Consider the following 18,188-nt stretch of genomic DNA (forward strand, 5'->3'; position numbering starts at 1 on the left):
TCTGTATCATATGCCTGACCGACATATGGCAACAATTCCAGGAACTTATCTGTATATGCATCAACGCTCATCTCCTCCGTCTGTCGCAACTGCTCAAACTCCACAACCTTTAGTTCCCTGGAACTGTCAGGAAAAGCCCATCCAGCAAATTCGTTGGCGAACTCTTCCCATGTCATACTCTCAAGTCTCGGGTCCACATAGTTCTTGAACCATTCTCTCGCTTTCTTGAAAGATTTGATGAAAATCATGGAAAACATGAAAGTCAACGTAGGAGAGGCTGGAACTCACCTCTGGCTGCAAGTGGAGGAGAAAATGCCCTCCTCTCACCGACCTTTGGCCCTTTTATAGGTGGCTGGCCAGACCACCTTCGGCAGCCGAACGTGAAGCCGCAACCATGCAATGTTCGGCGGCCGAAAGTGACCTTCGGCGGCCGAACCTTTGCATTTCTCCCTTGTTGCTTTTCTTTAAAAACTCAAGTCTTTTAACACTTCAAAACATGAAAACAAGTGAAAATACCTTGGAAAACATATGTATTACCCTTCTCGAGGGTTCCGACACCCAAGATTCCACCGGACTACAGAAATTCCGATGCCGGACTCGAGCCGGGTATTACACTCTAGGCATCCCTACTGTCCCCTCAACAGACTACCTCTGACCCATCATGTCCTCTGAACCTGACTACCTTGTCTTTACAGACCAAGATAGCACCACGAGCAGAAGAACCTAGTCCAACCCTAAACTGACGTCCAGACAGTCAAGTCTAGGACCTCAAAGTTGGGTGGAAGGCATCTACTCCCAACTGTCACAGAACTGGACCGGCAGACTGACTCTACCACAGATGGATCACGCTCGGGTCCACTAACCCAAAGAGAACACTCTAGCCCAGAAGCTATCAACTCAACCTCTCAACGGTTCCTAGAGCAACTAAAGAAAGAGAAAAACACCAGGGTTCACAAAACATACACATCAGAACTTTCAAAAGTGGGCGTACCTGACACCACCATGTTCGATGTGTCTGCCTCTTGTTGAGCTTGGGTGAAGATCCGTGCTGGAGCTGACGGACCTTCTCCACGGGAACCTGAGAAATGAGGGACTGACCCTCTCCCTCTGCCTCGACCACTAACCTGAAGCATGGCTGAAACTGCTGGCTGAGTTGCTCTACTTGGAGCTGCTTGCTGGGACGGTGCCAACCTGGGTACAGTGGGACACTCACGTGTTATGTGCCCCTCCTGTCCGCACCTGAAACATAGATTAGTCCCAATCAGACAGACTCCCTTGTGCGGCCTTCCGCACCTCATGCATCTTGAACTGCCTGAGCCAGAGCTTGAGCCACCAAAACCCAGACTAGCCTTCAAATTCTGCCAAAACTTCTTCTTCGACCTTCTGAGGCCTCTGCCCCACTTCTTACTTTTTGTGGAGGCTGTACTCAAGGTGGAGGGATCAATCCCTCCTGAACCTGAGATCCTGGAATCCTGAGTCTGAGCATCCTCCTGAGAATCTCCCATGCCTTCCTCTGGCACTCTGATTCCCAAACTGACATGCCTTCTCTGCATATCCATCTCCACTTCCCTCATACTAGCTGACATCCTTCTTGGAGCCATTCCTTCTCTGCTTGCATCAAAAGACCTTCCAGGGTCCCTCGATGTTCCCCATCCGCTGACTCCCCACGACTGCGCTCTTGGCAGAGCAGGGGGAAAGGTGTCCATACCTTCCCTCTCAGATGGAACTCCAATCGATTCCACAGATCGACGAGCACCTCGCATTCTGGGTCCTCTGAAGAACAACACACAAGCATACAAACAATCATTAGCATCATACGGTTCATATGAAAACACATGAACCCACATACATATCATACATACATAACATTAATGCACATGCATAAAATCATGGCATTTCACATCATCAATCAAGACAGGACCCAACATCCTATCCTAGTGGACATGATTTTACCTATTGTGCTTGCCCTTCTATGACATCTAAACCAACCTCTTTCCGATGTGCAACACACCGTACTCTCGAGGCCCAAAGCTCTGATACCACTCTGTAACGACCCGGAAACCGGTACCCCTCTGTAACGGTCCGAACCGCCACCGGCGCTAGGATCCAGATCGGCTTAAGGCCGCCGGGACCCGTAGCAAGCCAAACATACATCCTATCACCTGGTCAAATCCCATACATGATCAAAACTTTAACATAAAAACTGAAACATCTGGTGTAAATGCCGAGCTTGACTTGTATGCGACATAACTGAAAACATAAAGAAACCCCCTTACTAGAGCCCTCAAAACTCCAGCTGGGTCAACATAACATACATCAAGCCGGAATCACATCCAAAGAACTAGAACCTAACCTGTGCATGCATCAGACCACAAACATAAGACCTCTACTAGGGTCCTCATCAATTACCATAGCGTGGTAAACAACACATGCCACCGGTTTAGTTCAACACAACTCAGCATCTAAACCATAACATACATCATGCATTAAACAGGGACTAACCAAGTCTTAGGGCCAAGCACAGTACTAATCCATAAACATAACTCCACTTACTTTACATTACATTCTCTTACAAATCAATATATCAATTTATAATACATGTCCACGCTAAAAGTACTAAGCTAATACTATTACATAACCATAACCTTTACCCTTGACGTCGTCCTGGACTACTTCTGACCTGCAAAACTGGGGTTAGGGGAGAGGGGTGAGCTAAAAAGCCCAGTGAGTAGAAACAAAGAAAACAGTTCATTAATTACATGCTTTCATGAAATGCGTCACAGCACAAACATTCCACATAACAGACGGACATGACCACCAAAACTCCCTCTGCATAGTGCCTGGCCCATGAAGGGACTTACCCAGGTCTTTCATACATAACATAGTGTCTGGCCCACGAGGGGACTTACCTAGGTCTTTCATACATAACATGGGCTATTGGGGTCGCCTTGGTCCATCCACATCCACAATAAATAATGCAATGCGTCATATTCGTGTAACTAGTGCAATCAACCTATTACATATAAACATGATGCGTGAACATGCTTTAGGCATTTGATTTCGTAAAATAAAAGATTAAGTTTAGTTCTACTCACTTCTGGCAGACTCTGCAACTGCTAACACTGATGGCCTCCTTGATCCCTCGGGTCCGATCCTACACAGGTGGACTCGAATGAGGTGCCAAACACACTCTAAACAACTCATAAACAACTCCCCAAAAACCCCTCAAAACATCACTTAAACATGCATAGAAAACAACCATGAAAAGGCTGGACAGGGCACTTTCGGCGGCACCTTCGGCGGCCGAACCCTCCCTCCAGAGACGAAACTCGGGCACTTTCGGCGGCACCTTCGGCGATCGAAAGTCCCACTTCAGAGACGAAAGTCAGGCACTTTCGGCGGCCGAACCTTCCTTCGGCGACCGAAAGTTTGCTTTCAAGCCAAAACTCAACTTTCGGGGGCAAGGTTAGGCGGCCAATCCATGCATCCAAAGGCAGGTTCGGCGGCCGAAACCACCTTCGGCGGCCGAACCTGAGTTCTTCCCAGAAGGGCAGAACTCAGCTTCTCATGCACTCAAGCCTCCCAAACCTTCCAAACACCCCAAAACAAGCACACAACTTCACTAAAGCATGCATAAACCCTTAACCATGCACAAAGGAGCTTAATAGCTTGATTAAACTCCAAAAGCAACATCAAAACATACATAGATAGCTTATGACCCACATAGGCCAAAACCATCAAAACAACCCAAAATCTCACTTGCTCTTTCCCACTCATGCATACACTCTCCCACATGCATAACCTAGCCTAAACATTCAACATAGCATCATATAAACATACATGAGCATCACATAACATACATTGGGCATAAAACCCACATAAATCCTAACATGCATATCTACCCATACTCTACCATTAAAACCATCATAAAACTTCAAAAGACACTAGGAAAGCAAAGATCTACACTTACCTCTTGAAGATCGAGGGTTGCGTGATCTCTAACTCGGAGGTGTGGAGAATCCAAGCTCCAAAAGCTCCAAGCTCCCAAAACTTCGATCTAAGCTTTAAAACTCTTCAAAATAACCATGGAACTCATGAAAACATGAAGGAGATGAGGAAAAACATGAAAACGGCCAAAGGAGGACAAGAACTCACCTGAGCTCGAGAATGGGGAGAAAACTCGCCCATTTCCGATCTGAGGGCTCTTTATAGGTGGCCTGGTCAAAGACCTTCGGCAGCCTAACTTGCCCCCTAAACTCATGTATGTTCGGCGGCCGAACTTGACTTTCGGCGGCCGAACCTTGGCTCGTTCAAACAAGACTTTCGGAGGCCAAAGGCGCTCCCGAAGCCTTTCCATGTTCGGCGGCCGAACTTCACTTTCGGCGGCCGAACCTGGCAAATGCCTCCTTGGTCTTTTCTTTCCAAAACTCATTTCCTTTCCATTTAAAACCAAGAAATCAGTAAAAACATTTTAGAAAACACATTTTACCCCTCTAAAAGCCTCTGGCATCTTTAGAAATTCCAGATTCCAACGGAGATTCCGCCGGAAGGTAGGGATTCCGATGCCGGAATCTAACCGGGTATTACATCTGGTGTCCTCTATCACATCTTCTCTCTTTTCTCACCACTTTTCCAATGACTATTCTGATACTACCATCTATAGAATTAGGACTTCCTTACCTAACGAGCGTATCGTTCTCCCTTACCTACCACCGGCGAGTCTGATAGACGCCCAACAAGGGCGTAACTTAATCTTTTTTTTATCAAGCATCGCGATTTCAGACTGACCTTTCTTTTTATCCCTTTCTTTAGTAAGGTCTTCCGTCATTTTAGGGTGTTTCCATGGATGATATCTCCCAATTCTATCTTGTTCATGTGTTGTTTCGAGTCTGTTTGCTTGTACTGGGGTTTTTCCCTTCTATTAAATTGTTCTACAACTTCTTTTACCTCATTAGGCCAATCCACAAGTACTATTATTTTGGTCTCCGGACCGGACTGTCCATATTTGCTAGGTATAAGGATTCGATAAAAGGTTGGGTAGAGAATTTTATAGTTGTCGAGCTAAAAGAGAGCTCATGATCAATTGGAATATAGACCTCTTATGGGGAGAGGTCCCTCAAGTCTGTAACGACCTCTCTACGTTAAGCCTAGCGGACCAAATTTGCCTTCTCCAACTGACCTCTATAAAGAAGTAATATGATATCGAAAAGTGTATATTTCTGATCTGCGGGACTTTTGAAAAGCTAGTATTTTTTTCTGGTTTTCTTTATGTTTTCATTTTAGGTTTTTGAGGTCTAACTAGTTTGATTTTTTTTTTTCGGTTTTTGCTGTATCAACGGACATCATCAAACTTTTTTAAGAATTTCACTTGTTTCAGGAGAATATAAAGACGAATCTGACCACTTTCAAGAATCTGACCACTTTCAAGACCAACAAATCCATGGCTGAAAACTTAAATTATATAGGACTGGATAAAAAGAAAAATCACAATCTATAACGACTGAAAAAAATTAAGCCTAAATCATCACAAAAAGTTCTAGTAAGTGTGGGTCTCAGACCTGAAAACTGTCTCAGCCCTGAAAGCTAAGACTCGGCAGAGCGTGGGTACTAGAAAACCAAACCACCGGCTGGGGATGCTGAAATGCAAATCAACTATAGAAATGGAATAAGGTACTAGTTAGTCAAGAATTATTGTGGAAATAATGCAAGGCTTTTTGAAATTTGACATGTGAGTCGGTTTTGGTGTGCACCTCACTTTGTCCTTTTTACTAAAGAAGAAGAAAAGTGGAATCTTGCGAAGCTCATGAAATCATGAAATACTTGGACCACAGAAATTAATCCCTCTTCCATGTGTATCTGGTTTCCTTCTCGTTTACTTCTTTCACTCGGAAAAAGTATGTAAATCCAATCTCAGGCACTATTAATTTCATAAGATAAAGACTCTATGTTTTTTGTTTTATCAATGAATAGAATGCAGACATAATTCCAGTCAAGGTTATTAACACTTATCTAAAAAATGTCCAAATTTGGATACCAATGACCCATAAATGATTCTTACAGTATAATTATTTGTAATATATGAAAAATAAATAATTTCGACAAAAAAATATATTTAAAATAATATAATATTATTTTAACAAGTTAAAATTTTTAAATTATGTTTAATAAGGGGTAGCTTAGAATAAAAATAATAATCAGAATACAATTAAATTAAAATTAATGATATTTATAATTAATAACATTTAAAAATATCTGAATTATTTCACTTTAATTAATATTCAATATTTATTTATTTAATATTTAATTTATAAAAAAATAAATGGATTATAAGAGTTTTTATTTAAAAGAATTTATATTTAATAATTAGAAATAATAAAAAAAATTATATATATATATATATATATATATATATATATATATATATATATATATATATATATATATATAAACACGAGATTGTGATTGCAAATAACTAAAATTTATTAAATTTTAATTAAAGAAATGAAACTATATGAAATTTAAGAAGGGAAAAATAATTTTTTAATTGTATCCATTTAAAAGTTTATAATAATAAATTAGAAAAAAATTTAATAATATTTAAATTAGAAATAAATAAATCTAAAAACAGAATTAAAGTGCATTCCAAGGCTTAGTCTGGTGAAAAGTGTATCCTGTAGTCTTGAAAGATCTAAGGTTCGACTCTCCCAACCCCTATTTCAAAAAAAAAAAAATAAAATTAAAGTTAAGTGATAAATTAAAAATATGATAAACTTTAAGAGGCATCAACAAAAATTATCTAATTTTAGAAAAAAATTAACTGTTTAATTTTTATATTATAAAAAAATTTATTAATTATTTTTTAAAAATATATTAAATATTTTTAAAAAATTTATTAATTAATTTTTTATTAATTTTAATTATTAAGTATTTAAAAATTTTTTAAATACTTTTGATATAAAAATTAATTAATAAATTTTTAAAATATAAAATATTAATTAATAAATATTTAATTTTTATTCAAAAATATAAATATTAATTAATAATTTTTTTAAAATTATAAAAATTAAATTTTAAAATATTTAACGGTTTTAAAATATCATAAACGTTTTGAAGTGAAGCGCTAATTTTTTTTTAAGTAATAATTTTCGTTTTTAAAATGTTGGAGTGAACTTCCAGAGGTTGTCACTAGCGGACACCGCAAGAAACCTGTCTTTTAATGCAATCTCCACGTAGTTCCTGTAGTAACGTGTCAATGCTAAGCCTGCCACTTTGCAGCCATATTCGTCGCCTCCTATCCTGCCTCGCCTTTGTAAATATCCCGAGTTTAACGTCGTTATCCCACTTCAACTTGCATGCTGCCCTTCTTGATTAATTTCCTTCTATACGGGAACTAGCATCTCGGTTTTTTCTTTTTCTTGAAAATGGCACACTACCAAGACCAATATCAGGCTGGTTCCTACAAGGATGAATATGGCAATCCAATTCGCCCAACCGACGAATATGGCTATCCAATCCAGCAAACTGGGACCCCTGGCACTGGTACATATGGGACAGGGGGCGCTTATGCTGGCGCACCAGAGAGTGGCACCGACTTTGGCGTCGGACATGACAAAGATCGCCATGGTGTCTCTGGCATGCTTCACCGTTCTGGAAGCTCAAGCTCTAGCTCCGTAAGTTCATAAGTCAAGATCCAAGAATGGATTTTAGGCTTTTTTTTTTAAAAAAAAAATTATGATATCGGGGACTATGTGTTATTCATTCAAGCAAAGCTGATTGTATAGATTTTAGTAACTTAATTTTAAGGTGTTGTATATGTTGCAGTCTGAAGATGATGGACATGGTGGGAGGAGGAAGAAAGGGCTGAAGCAGAAGATAAAGGAGAAGTTACCAGGGCATCATAAGGAGGAAAAATCTCATGCCACCTCTACTACTACGCCAGGTGGATACCATGCAGCGGAGGAGCACCATCAAAGCGGAGGAATAGTTGACAAGATTAAGGAGAAGCTTCCAGGGGCGCACCACCACACCCACCAGCAGGGCCACCACTACTAGGCGACTGGCTGCTCCCTAATCAACATGTAGCCCTATCTAATGATGTATCTTGGATAATATAGATGTACTAGTTATAGTTCATGTTTGGTTCCCATAAAAAGACTTATTAGTCGATGTATGATAAGTGGTGGAAGAGCTAGTTTGAACAGATGCATCTCTTTTGTGAATTTATGAATGCTATTTAAGTCTCCGATGCACATATTTCTGTCCTCAGATTTGCTTGTGTAGTTTGCTTCATTTTTTTTTTCTGCTCTTACTCTATGGAAGCTGTGAGCAATATGTTGGTTCTTTATAATGATGTAATCCGAGTAGAAGAACATCAGAGAATTTAGTTTAAAGGACGTGTGATTAAACCTGCAGTTCTATACGTTAATTTAATAAAATGTTCATTTTTTCGCAAACGTATTGAGGCACCTGATAAAGTTATTTTAAATTTGATAAAATTACCATTAATTTTGTAAGTTTTTTTTTTTCTTATGGACAACTAAAGTTTAGAAAATAAATATAATAAATTGCAAAAAAAAATATAATATTAATATATAGTTTTTTTAAAAAAATAATTATATATTTGTATAGATGTTTATGATCAATCCTACTATACATGACATTTGTGTCCAGATCCAATCTAGTAAAATATATAGGTTTCTTTTCTTTCCCTCTCTCTCCCTCTCTTTTACAGGAGCAGCATGAATAGCGCAACCCAAAAGCCAATGAACGATTCAAATTTGAGCTTAAGTGAGTGCCAACTTGGGCTTGCCAACTGAACCCTCATTGAAGAGACGCACGACACCACAAGAATGATAGTTACAGAGCTCCATCAATACAACTCCATCAATACAACGAGCAAACTCTGTTATATAACAATTTCTGATATTGGAGTATTTGTCAAGATGATGGTAAAATTCAAGTACTAGATAAACCCACCCAAATTCAAGTAAACTCCCAAAATTTTAAAATAATAAAAAAGTAAACCACACCAAACTCCCAAAATCTATCAAATTTTAACTTGCCCCTAGTGTAAACTTGCTGAAATCTAACCTGGGATTCAATACAATGGACCACGATACGTGCTCATGATAACATGAATATAATGTTTTATGATTTCTGAACCCAAACAGCAGCAATTCTAAGGATCTACCAAGACAGTTACAGGATGTTATGACCAAGATCTGATAACTTACCAGCCAGAGTCACTCGATGTTGCAACTAATATTTTCCCATACCTTTGTTGATAACGCCAACTATAAAAACAGGTGTCTGAGATGACTTGTCCAAGCATGTACATGATTTACAGCTCTTTTCAAAGACACGGAAAATCGACAACAGAAAGAAGATTTTTGCTACAATTACAGATTTCTACCATTTAGACTATTAGTTGCTCACCATGTTTAGTTGATCTTTGACGGAGTAGCCTCACGATGCATCTTGATGGAAAACTACGCCCAACTCCTGCATTAAGAGGCAAAATGGTGGTATTATAAATGTCACGGATGAGGATGGCCCTTGGACTTCCGCAACACTTCCTTCAGCACTGCAGCAATTCTGTGTGCCATGTGATGTTCTAAAAACATTTCTTTTACCCTCTCATATCCTCTCTTCCCCATTGTAAGCCTCCTCTCAACATGAGTGGCAAGTTTGACTATATTTTTTGCGAGGGGTGTGACCCCATCTTTTCCAACAGGATGCAATAAACCAGTAGTCCCATTCACAACAATCTCTGTGGTGCCACCTGCTGCTGTTCCCTGAGAAGAATGTTTCTACAATCAGCAGTTGCAGTAGACATAAAAATCCAGCCACAACATGTGTAAAACACAATAACATAAAGCCCGTGAATATTTATAAAAAAAATCTCAGGATCACTTTAAAAGCCTAACCAACACAGGCAACTGAAATGCCATGGCTTCTATGGTTATCCTCCCAAAGCATTCTCCCCGTGCCTGCATGAATAAATATAGAGTCAAATATTCATAAAAGTCTTCACTTCCAATAAATTCTCCGAGAAGCACATGAAGAAGAAAATCCGCCTAAAAGCAATTTGCAGGACAAAACACAAAGAAAAAGCTTTTATGCCTAAGCTGATTCATAAGATCTATATAAAACAAGCCTGAAAAACGTTTAAAGCGTTATATGCATCATCCGATAAATCTAAATGACGGACATGAGACTGCTTCAACTTCAACAAAATGGAACACTCGATTTCTATAAGATGAATTAACTGCATCAAAACATTGCCTTAGATCATTTACGGCATCAATACATTCAGCCCTTTCTTAAAGAACTACTGTACTTTATTGATCCATGGATTTGGGAAAAGGTTTATTCTTTGCAAGATTGACAGAGGAAAATCTAAGATGCCCAATATTCTACCCGCGGTTTCCTCACATTCCTAATATTTTTTACTTTATGCCTGAAGGCCCTGAACGCTGCACAACGAGGCCATTTTCCTCCAAGCAAAATATGTGCAAAATTAACACGAAGCACTGCTCACTGAAGGTAACTTTGCATAAATCCTCACCCTTGCTCCCACCAAGCTCCAAATTTGCTAGCTAATGAATCTACAGAAGTAATAATATCCTCCTGATGTTATCTCCCCCTAGGTCAGATTTTGATTTTGTGTGCTGTAATCACACACGTTTTGAGATCAGCTAAGGGGAAAAGAGATTGAGAGGGGGAGGGAAGAGATTAGGTTGATGGACATCATCAGAGAGCCCAAACCATGCAAATGGACCACAAAGCAGCAAAAAAAAAGAAATTATTAAGGTTAGCCATGTAACACTTTGAGAGAGGGTGCATGTAACTGACCAGCTAATTTGGGTTATGATTTTGGTTGAGTTGAGCATAGCCTGATGTTCTCAAGTAGGTAAATAAAATTTATCAACTATAGATTCTTACTGTAGATAACTGACCAACAAACATGCATATAAATCTACAAACAATAAAAAGGGGCATAAAAGGGTTATGAAGGCACAATCAGGCACAAGACATCGGCACAAATAAGGAAATAAAAGTGATAGAAAATTAACTGACTAAACTGGGAGCATAATTATTAAAGGCATACCTTAGGTGCAAGGCATGAGAGACCCAAGCCTCCATGCCTCAACTCACTAATTGGCAACATTACTCAGACAAGTGCCTCAGGCCATGTGCATGTTGCATAACAGATGCATTTCAACAATTTTTTCTCTTTAACTGTCCTTTTTTCTAATTTTATCCTTACCCTTCCCCCCTCCTTTTAATATTATTCCAACCTGTTTTCTTCATTCTCAGCTGCATACTACTGTCAAGTGTCAATCCTTTCTTTATTTTTGTCTTTATATAGATACCTTCTTTTTCATTATGCTTTTTTTTTTTTTTTTTTATCTTTCCATGCGTTTGCCTTTTGTTATCAGATGTTTTGGTTGTTGATTGATATTTTAGCTTGCATGAATTCATGCACATTGTTAGTTGTTAGTTAGACAGTTGAATTGCAATTAGAGAAAAATGCGGGCTATTTCAATTATGCAATTAGGGAAAGAACTGTTCAGTTCTACAGTAGGGGAACAAAACTAAGAAGCTAGAACAGCATGTATATTAATATCTTTTATGTATATTGGTACTCCTATGACCTGTATATATATACAATTATATATATATATATATATATATATATTACATGTGTCTACAGTGAATTTAAGTAATTGGCACCATAATTCTAAATTTAGTGTTTTTAACATGGTAGTGTCTTATACAGGATTAATTTCTTATTTTATTTTGTGCTTCACTTCCCTCAGACACATATTCACTTTGTTCCTTTCATAACAATGACCAGAATTTAGATAAAACATACAAACATTAAAATAGGAATGCTAAAAGCACCCAGAACTACCTGTGAATTCTGAACAAGAACATCAACGGCAGCTAGGTAAGGAGCTACAGTAAGAGTTTTATTTACAAAGTGAACACGATCCTGAATCTTTTTCTGCATCACAAAGTTCCGCAATTCTGTCTCAAACTTGGTCTGAGCAGTCATGTCACTGCCCACAATTACTGCATGCATTGATGGCACCTTCAACTTCTTTACTTGGATCAACTCCAAGCTCTCGAAAAAGGAACGCAAAAAGAGATCCTGGCCTTTTCCACGCGAAACACCTAAAATCATATGGGATTCTAGTATTTAAGAAATACATAGGTAGGTGAGAACTGAATAGTGAAAAAAGAAAAACTAATTAAAATTTTAGAAGCAGTTATTCTTTACTTTCCGATGTAACAAAAAATGTACTTATGCTTCTGGAAGTGATAATAACAATAATAATAATGATGATGATGATAACAATCCAACTTTACATAGTAAAAAGGTTAGAAAGAAAAATCCAAGTTTATGGAGTAAAAAGGTTAGAAAGGTACTGGACAATGATTTTTTAGCATCTTCTGTCATTTGACAGGAACACAACTGGATTACTCATTTTAACAACAGAAGTGACTTCACCTATGGGAGAGTAGACATAGAGTTGAAAGGAGAACATATGATCTCATTAACATAAAAACCATACTGTTAATTATGGCGAAAAGTAAATCTTCATCTCGAACGCCAAGAGACTCCCGAATATGTTCACGCAGTACCCTCTTCGCCACACCATCTTCAGCAACCTCCATAAGTTCCTTGCTATTCCCAAGGTGAACAACATAGGTCTCAGGCATTTTGATCCTGCAGATAAAATAAAAATTGCCAAAAGTGAAGAAAAAAAATGGTACTCTAGAAGTTAACCAAGTAACGAGTTCTTTAGTTTCATATTTGAATTGTGATCCAAATTGGAAAATTAGAAAAAGCAATACAAATGGTCCAACCTTTGTAATTTTCCAAACAAACTGACATTAACCACCAAACCAGCTGGAATCGAACTAGCAAAACCTATTAATGAAAGTGAAGGGTCTTCAATGCACAAGAAGGCAAAGAAATTTGTCCAACCCTTAACTAAAAGATTGCTTCTTGAAATCTAAAATGTAAAACAGATCACCCAAGAGAATAAAAAAAGATAACCTCATCCCTTATTAACACAAGGGCCAAGACTATTAGAAATATCGAAGCAAATCACACTCAAATGACAACATTACATTACAATACTCAGCCGACAAGAGAAATTTTGGATACCTCCTTTGAATTCTTTCTAATTCATTTTTTTCGTGGACGCTCCAAAGAATCAATCTTGGCGTTAAAAACAACCACCTTCAAGTGTAAAAAACATTATAAAAATTCCCCTCCTCATCAACAGATATGTTCACTCTAGTACCAGATATCCATAAGTACACTAGCATCCAAGAGAAATCTATCAGTACTTTTCTTCATTACAGTAGTTGCAGCAGATGGCAAAATCAAAGTATATACTCCCCTCGTCCAATCCTCGTCTTCCATTCTCCCTCAACAACCCCAACCACAAAGCACAGGCAGACTATGATATAATTAATAATCTAAGCTATGCTCACAGACGTGTTCTGAGTGGTTTCAGTTTACTACTGCCCACCTCTCCGTTATCCTATTTTTCTTACCTTGGCCTATTTGTTGTGGGCATCAAGTCTATCATCCTTCTAGCCAATTGGCAAATCTCACCAAAGTCAGAGAAAATTAAGGTAAGGTACATAACCAATAATAAGACGTGTTCAGATTGCTCACAGGGACCCCAAACCTCAAAGCTCGACTGTTTTCTCCGAACCGAAATGAAGCATTTCTTCACACTAGTTCCTCAATTTCTTTTAAAAAAGGAAATTGGTGCTGCATCTGTGTGATGATTCTCTTGATGGAAGTAAACTTCCTCGGTGGCTGCTTTTTAAACACATTCTTCATGGCAGAGGTCCTCTTCATTATTATTATTATATTATTATTATTATTATTATTTAAATAAAATCAATGACTTGATATGTCTTGCTCTCTCAATGGAAGTAGATCAAGGTGATAATGCTTGTATTTTGCTATGGTTCTGCATAGAAGGAAATTGGAATTCTTTTGGACACCCTTTAAAGGGGAAAAAAAAAAAGAAAGAAACCATAAACAACAAAAACATACATTTTTTGGTTTTTAAGAAACAATAAACAAAAATGGCAACACTACAGCCTTATATTTTGTTGTATAAAACAGGCAAGTAGTAGAGCTCAATCTTAAGACTTGATTATTCAAGTGACGCGAATTATATACATATATATATAATTTTTATGGAAGGAGTAAAGATCTTTTTAGACAATAAAACCAAGTATACTTCTATTTTCTAAGCATCATCCACACCACATATTGAAGCGCAAATAAAAGTTGATAAATTAAAGACATATGGAAGGTACTTATAGTGCCTCAATAGCATTAATACTCATTACTTTATATGTATCTTGAATAAATAAACATTAAAAGTTTAGAAGTATATCAAGGAATTAATTTCTAAACCATACAGGAAAGAACATCTGAAAATCATATAGCATCTAAGAATAGAAATCACATTAAGTACACAAAGGATGTTTAAATGTAGATAAAAAAAATTCTACCTCAACCGTTCTTGAGTCCTATTTTTCCAATATTGTGCCGTCACATGTGAATCAATCATAGCACCAGCAACTGTAGGCAAGTGCTTAACATAGTCCAATTTAAAATAATGCCCTCGCATTTCATGAATCCACCACAACACTTTTGAGAGAACATGAGGAATGTTTTCCTTCAGAATAGCATCTAGCCATTTCCCAGCAACAGCAGTATTCAAAACAACTATATCGGCTTTAAGAGCAGTACCTATAGCTTCTTGGCCTTTTGCAGACAATACCTATATATGCATAACACAGCTTCATCAAAATCTTTGAAAAAAAAAAGTTAAGAGCCTTCTCAAACTATCATTAGCAGGTAATAACATACGAACTAGGCAACATAGTCAAGGCAGGAAGGCCAGATTAATATCATATAATATATGAACTTGATATTTGCCCACAAATAATTAGCATGCTTATTACTTAAAATGAACTTTTAATTGAGATATTTAAGTAACAGATAATTAATGCAAAGTTATATAAGATTTGTTAAGAGCTAAAAGCACAACTTCTCTGATTAACATGCACACAGACTGAAAATTTTGATGAATTAGAACGACAATACCTGTACTCCTCGGACAAGCATCTTTTGCTCTAAATTGTATATCACCTCATCAGTTTCTGAAGGTTTCTGGATGGTAACCCAAAAAACTTCAGCACCAACGCCTCTTAATAGAAAAGCTAATTCCATCAACAACAATGGTCCACCTGAAGCACATAGGAAATTGACATAACATCAAGGAAAAGTTAAATGGATTATTATGAAATCAATTATGAGTGTTGAATCCCACATTGGTTGTGGAAAAGGGTAATGTGCCCCTTGTATGGGGTGGAGGAGTTAGGCCTGACCCAAATTTAACAATGAAGAAGTGTGTGGGGGGGGGGGGGGGGAATTTGAGGATGGAAGGAGGAGGCCGAAGGGGGCAAATAAAGAGAGAGAGTCAGTAATGGAGGAAAATACATATATACATGCTAGTACATGTTTATTCTTTGGATAGAAGAAATTTCACATACTGACCTTTATATACACAACAAACATTGTAAATACCAAATTCATGGAAGCAAGTAAAAATAATGATAGATATTAAAACTTGCAAATTATAAGTTTATTTTTTAAAGATAATGAAAAGGAAGACAAAATTTACTGCAGTACAAGTGCTATGGGTGGACCCATGCAAATCACAATACAATTTCAGCTGCATATCATTGAACCTAAATTCTTTATAATTCTAAACGAGGAATTTCATTATTATGGATATGAAAAATCTCCCGCAATTTTCTCAGTCCTAACCACCATCACAAATTAAGGGCACCTTACAGTTTAAGCATACAATACTTTCTTTATTAAGAAAAAGAAAAAGAAAAGGATAAGCATGGCAGTGTAAATAGCAAGCGTTAGTTGGAAACGTTAAAAGGCCACACTACCAATTACTAGACAAAAACTGATAAGCTCATTCCAGCGCATATAACAGTATATATCATACACATAATCACCAATATTCAATATTCTATTTCAACAGCTTCAAGAAGAAGAACAATTCAGCCAACTCAGGTCCATCCCTATAACAAATAGGTGCACAAAAGACAATTCTCTTTAGTGAATTAGGTTTATGTCTTGGTTTCCTCTAAGAAAGGTGGCCTTAATCCGTGTCTAAAAAATGTGTTAAGCGTCAAAGTCCACAAAGTGAAAATACAGTAACGCACAAAAGCATTTCCTAATCTTTCTGATTTCCTACTGTTTTGCATCAATAGATTAAAATTAATTCTAATTTAATGAGCTGTTATCATTTTCTTCCCAAATTATACAAACAATAAGGGCAATGGACGTTCCTTATGCCGCAATAAAGCAACTTGCTTTTCAAGTCTTCCTTGCATCAAACTAAACACTACAGTGAACAACCTGCATAGCTGAAATTCCTCATTAAAAAAAAAACACTGTACCACTGATTACAATCCATTCATCTGCAAACAACCACAAAGGGTTCAATCTCAAATTATTCCCAATTTGAAAGTATTTAACTGAAAAGGAAAGTTCAAATACCCAAAAAATGAACAAAAGTATAAAAAGAATACCTGACAGAGAGAGCTCATGCGAGACCAAGAGAACTTGCTTAGACTTCATGAAAGTGAGAGGATTAGGAGGCGTCTTGGTTGACAAAGCGTTGAGAGAGGAATGAAGCGGCTTGTGAGCAACTTCCAAGCGGCGATCGCAGGAGTCGAAAGCGGCTTTGATGAGAAAAGCGATGACAGTGGAGATGGAGAGCATAATAAGGAGAACGAAGAGGCATCGCTTCTGAAACGGAAGGCAACCGACGGGGTGTTTGGCCATTCCGGGGTCTCCTTCGTCGGGTGGGAGTCGGGGTGGACGGGTATGGAATCAGCAGAATCGGCATTTTAGGGATTGGAGGAGTGAGGAAGAGCTGTGGTTTGTGTACATTTGGCTTACTGAAGCGGACACTTGTACGCAGGTTTAAGGGTTTGTTTTAGGATTTGGTAAATTTCAGTTCGCGTGACTGTGACTGTGTGTGTAGATTTGGGCTTTCCCTTCCTGCCTGCGTCAGTGTTCTGTTCAGTACATTTTAATATTTGATGAATCCCTAACCAAACCAAACACTAATAGCAAATTAGCAATTGCTTAACTAATTTTACTTTTTCTTTTCTTTTTGTTTTAACAAATAAGTCCTCAAGTGATTGTTTCGACACGTCAAAAAAAAAGGTCATCAAGTGATTGAGTCTCGTCGACGAGGCTTCAGACTAGTTCCAAAATTAGAGACTTCAGTATGTGAATCTCAGGCCGAGAATTTCAAGCTTTGATTGTTAGACTTGCATATTTATCTGTTTGTTTTGTTTCTTTTGGGTTAAGTATGTGAGAAACGAGACGACACGTCATTTATAAAGGGGCAACACTCTGTGCTTTGAAGTTGCGCCTGGAATGTTTAAGGAGTTGCTCTCTATCGTCAAATTGTCGGTCGTTTCCTTAGGCTGACATGGTTTTTCAAGCCCCAGGGTGCGGGTAGTTCCGTCATTAGCTCCTTATCGTCAGGCTTCAGCAAGCACTAAGAATCTCTTTCCATCTCATCAAGGTATTGATTCCCCCTCTTTATATTCGGATAAATATTTGCCCAAGACTGTTTGTTTCGATGCACAGACACTCGGGACATGCTTGAATTTTTTAAGCAATGCAAAGTCTCCGTTTCGGCACTGTTCTCTCTTTATATTGCTTATGTATTGTTTAGGTCTTTCTGAGTAGTCAGCTACGCCACATGGTTAAAGATCACAAATGGTAGTCCATAGCCCCATGCTCTCATGTACTTACTATGCTTCTGTCTTTTTTTCCTTTCAAGAGGAATCAAAAGATATAGGGAAGAATCTATCAACTTATTATTTTTTAACCACTATATTTAGACAAAACATTGCCACATTTGCAAAACTAAACCACTCATGTAACTTGATGATTAAATTTTGTATAATGCTTGCTTGTAATAACTATTGTGGTAAGTTTTGTAATTATGCTTATTGTCATTAACTTTGATGGGTGGAAATACAGTTTAGCATGAAACTTAAGAAAGTCATAATTTTGACACTTAATTGGCTTGGCA

The 18,188-nt window shown here is 37.8% G+C and overlaps 2 protein-coding genes across 3 annotated transcripts; one reads left to right on the forward strand and one right to left on the reverse strand.

The window, feature by feature from the left end:
- The first annotated feature begins 7,332 nt into the window (after positions 1–7,332).
- LOC110609710 (dehydrin Xero 1) lies at positions 7,333–8,249 on the forward strand. The gene is made up of 2 exons (XM_021749484.2): positions 7,333–7,670; positions 7,822–8,249. Exons 1-2 carry the CDS (start codon positions 7,422–7,424, stop codon positions 8,050–8,052), a joined length of 480 nt encoding a protein of 159 aa, XP_021605176.1. The 5' UTR covers positions 7,333–7,421; the 3' UTR covers positions 8,053–8,249.
- A 1,003-nt stretch (positions 8,250–9,252) lies between these two features.
- LOC110609060 lies at positions 9,253–17,596 on the reverse strand. Of its 2 annotated transcripts, XM_021748377.2 has the most exons (8): positions 16,663–17,596; positions 16,531–16,551; positions 15,155–15,297; positions 14,557–14,828; positions 12,582–12,736; positions 11,918–12,180; positions 9,927–9,989; positions 9,253–9,794 (listed from the first exon to the last, which is right to left on the reverse strand). In XM_021748377.2, exons 1-8 carry the CDS (start codon positions 16,916–16,918, stop codon positions 9,537–9,539), a joined length of 1,431 nt encoding a protein of 476 aa, XP_021604069.1. In that variant the 5' UTR covers positions 16,919–17,596; the 3' UTR covers positions 9,253–9,536. The 2 variants fall into 2 exon arrangements, with proteins under 2 accessions (XP_021604069.1, XP_021604070.1); XM_021748378.2 differs by lacking the exon at positions 16,531–16,551 and having other exon boundaries at positions 16,663–17,593.
- Positions 17,597–18,188: the final 592 nt, after the last annotated feature.

The sequence above is a fragment of the Manihot esculenta genome, chromosome 2, assembly GCF_001659605.2.
Source record: "Manihot esculenta cultivar AM560-2 chromosome 2, M.esculenta_v8, whole genome shotgun sequence".
NCBI lineage: Eukaryota > Viridiplantae > Streptophyta > Magnoliopsida > Malpighiales > Euphorbiaceae > Manihot > Manihot esculenta.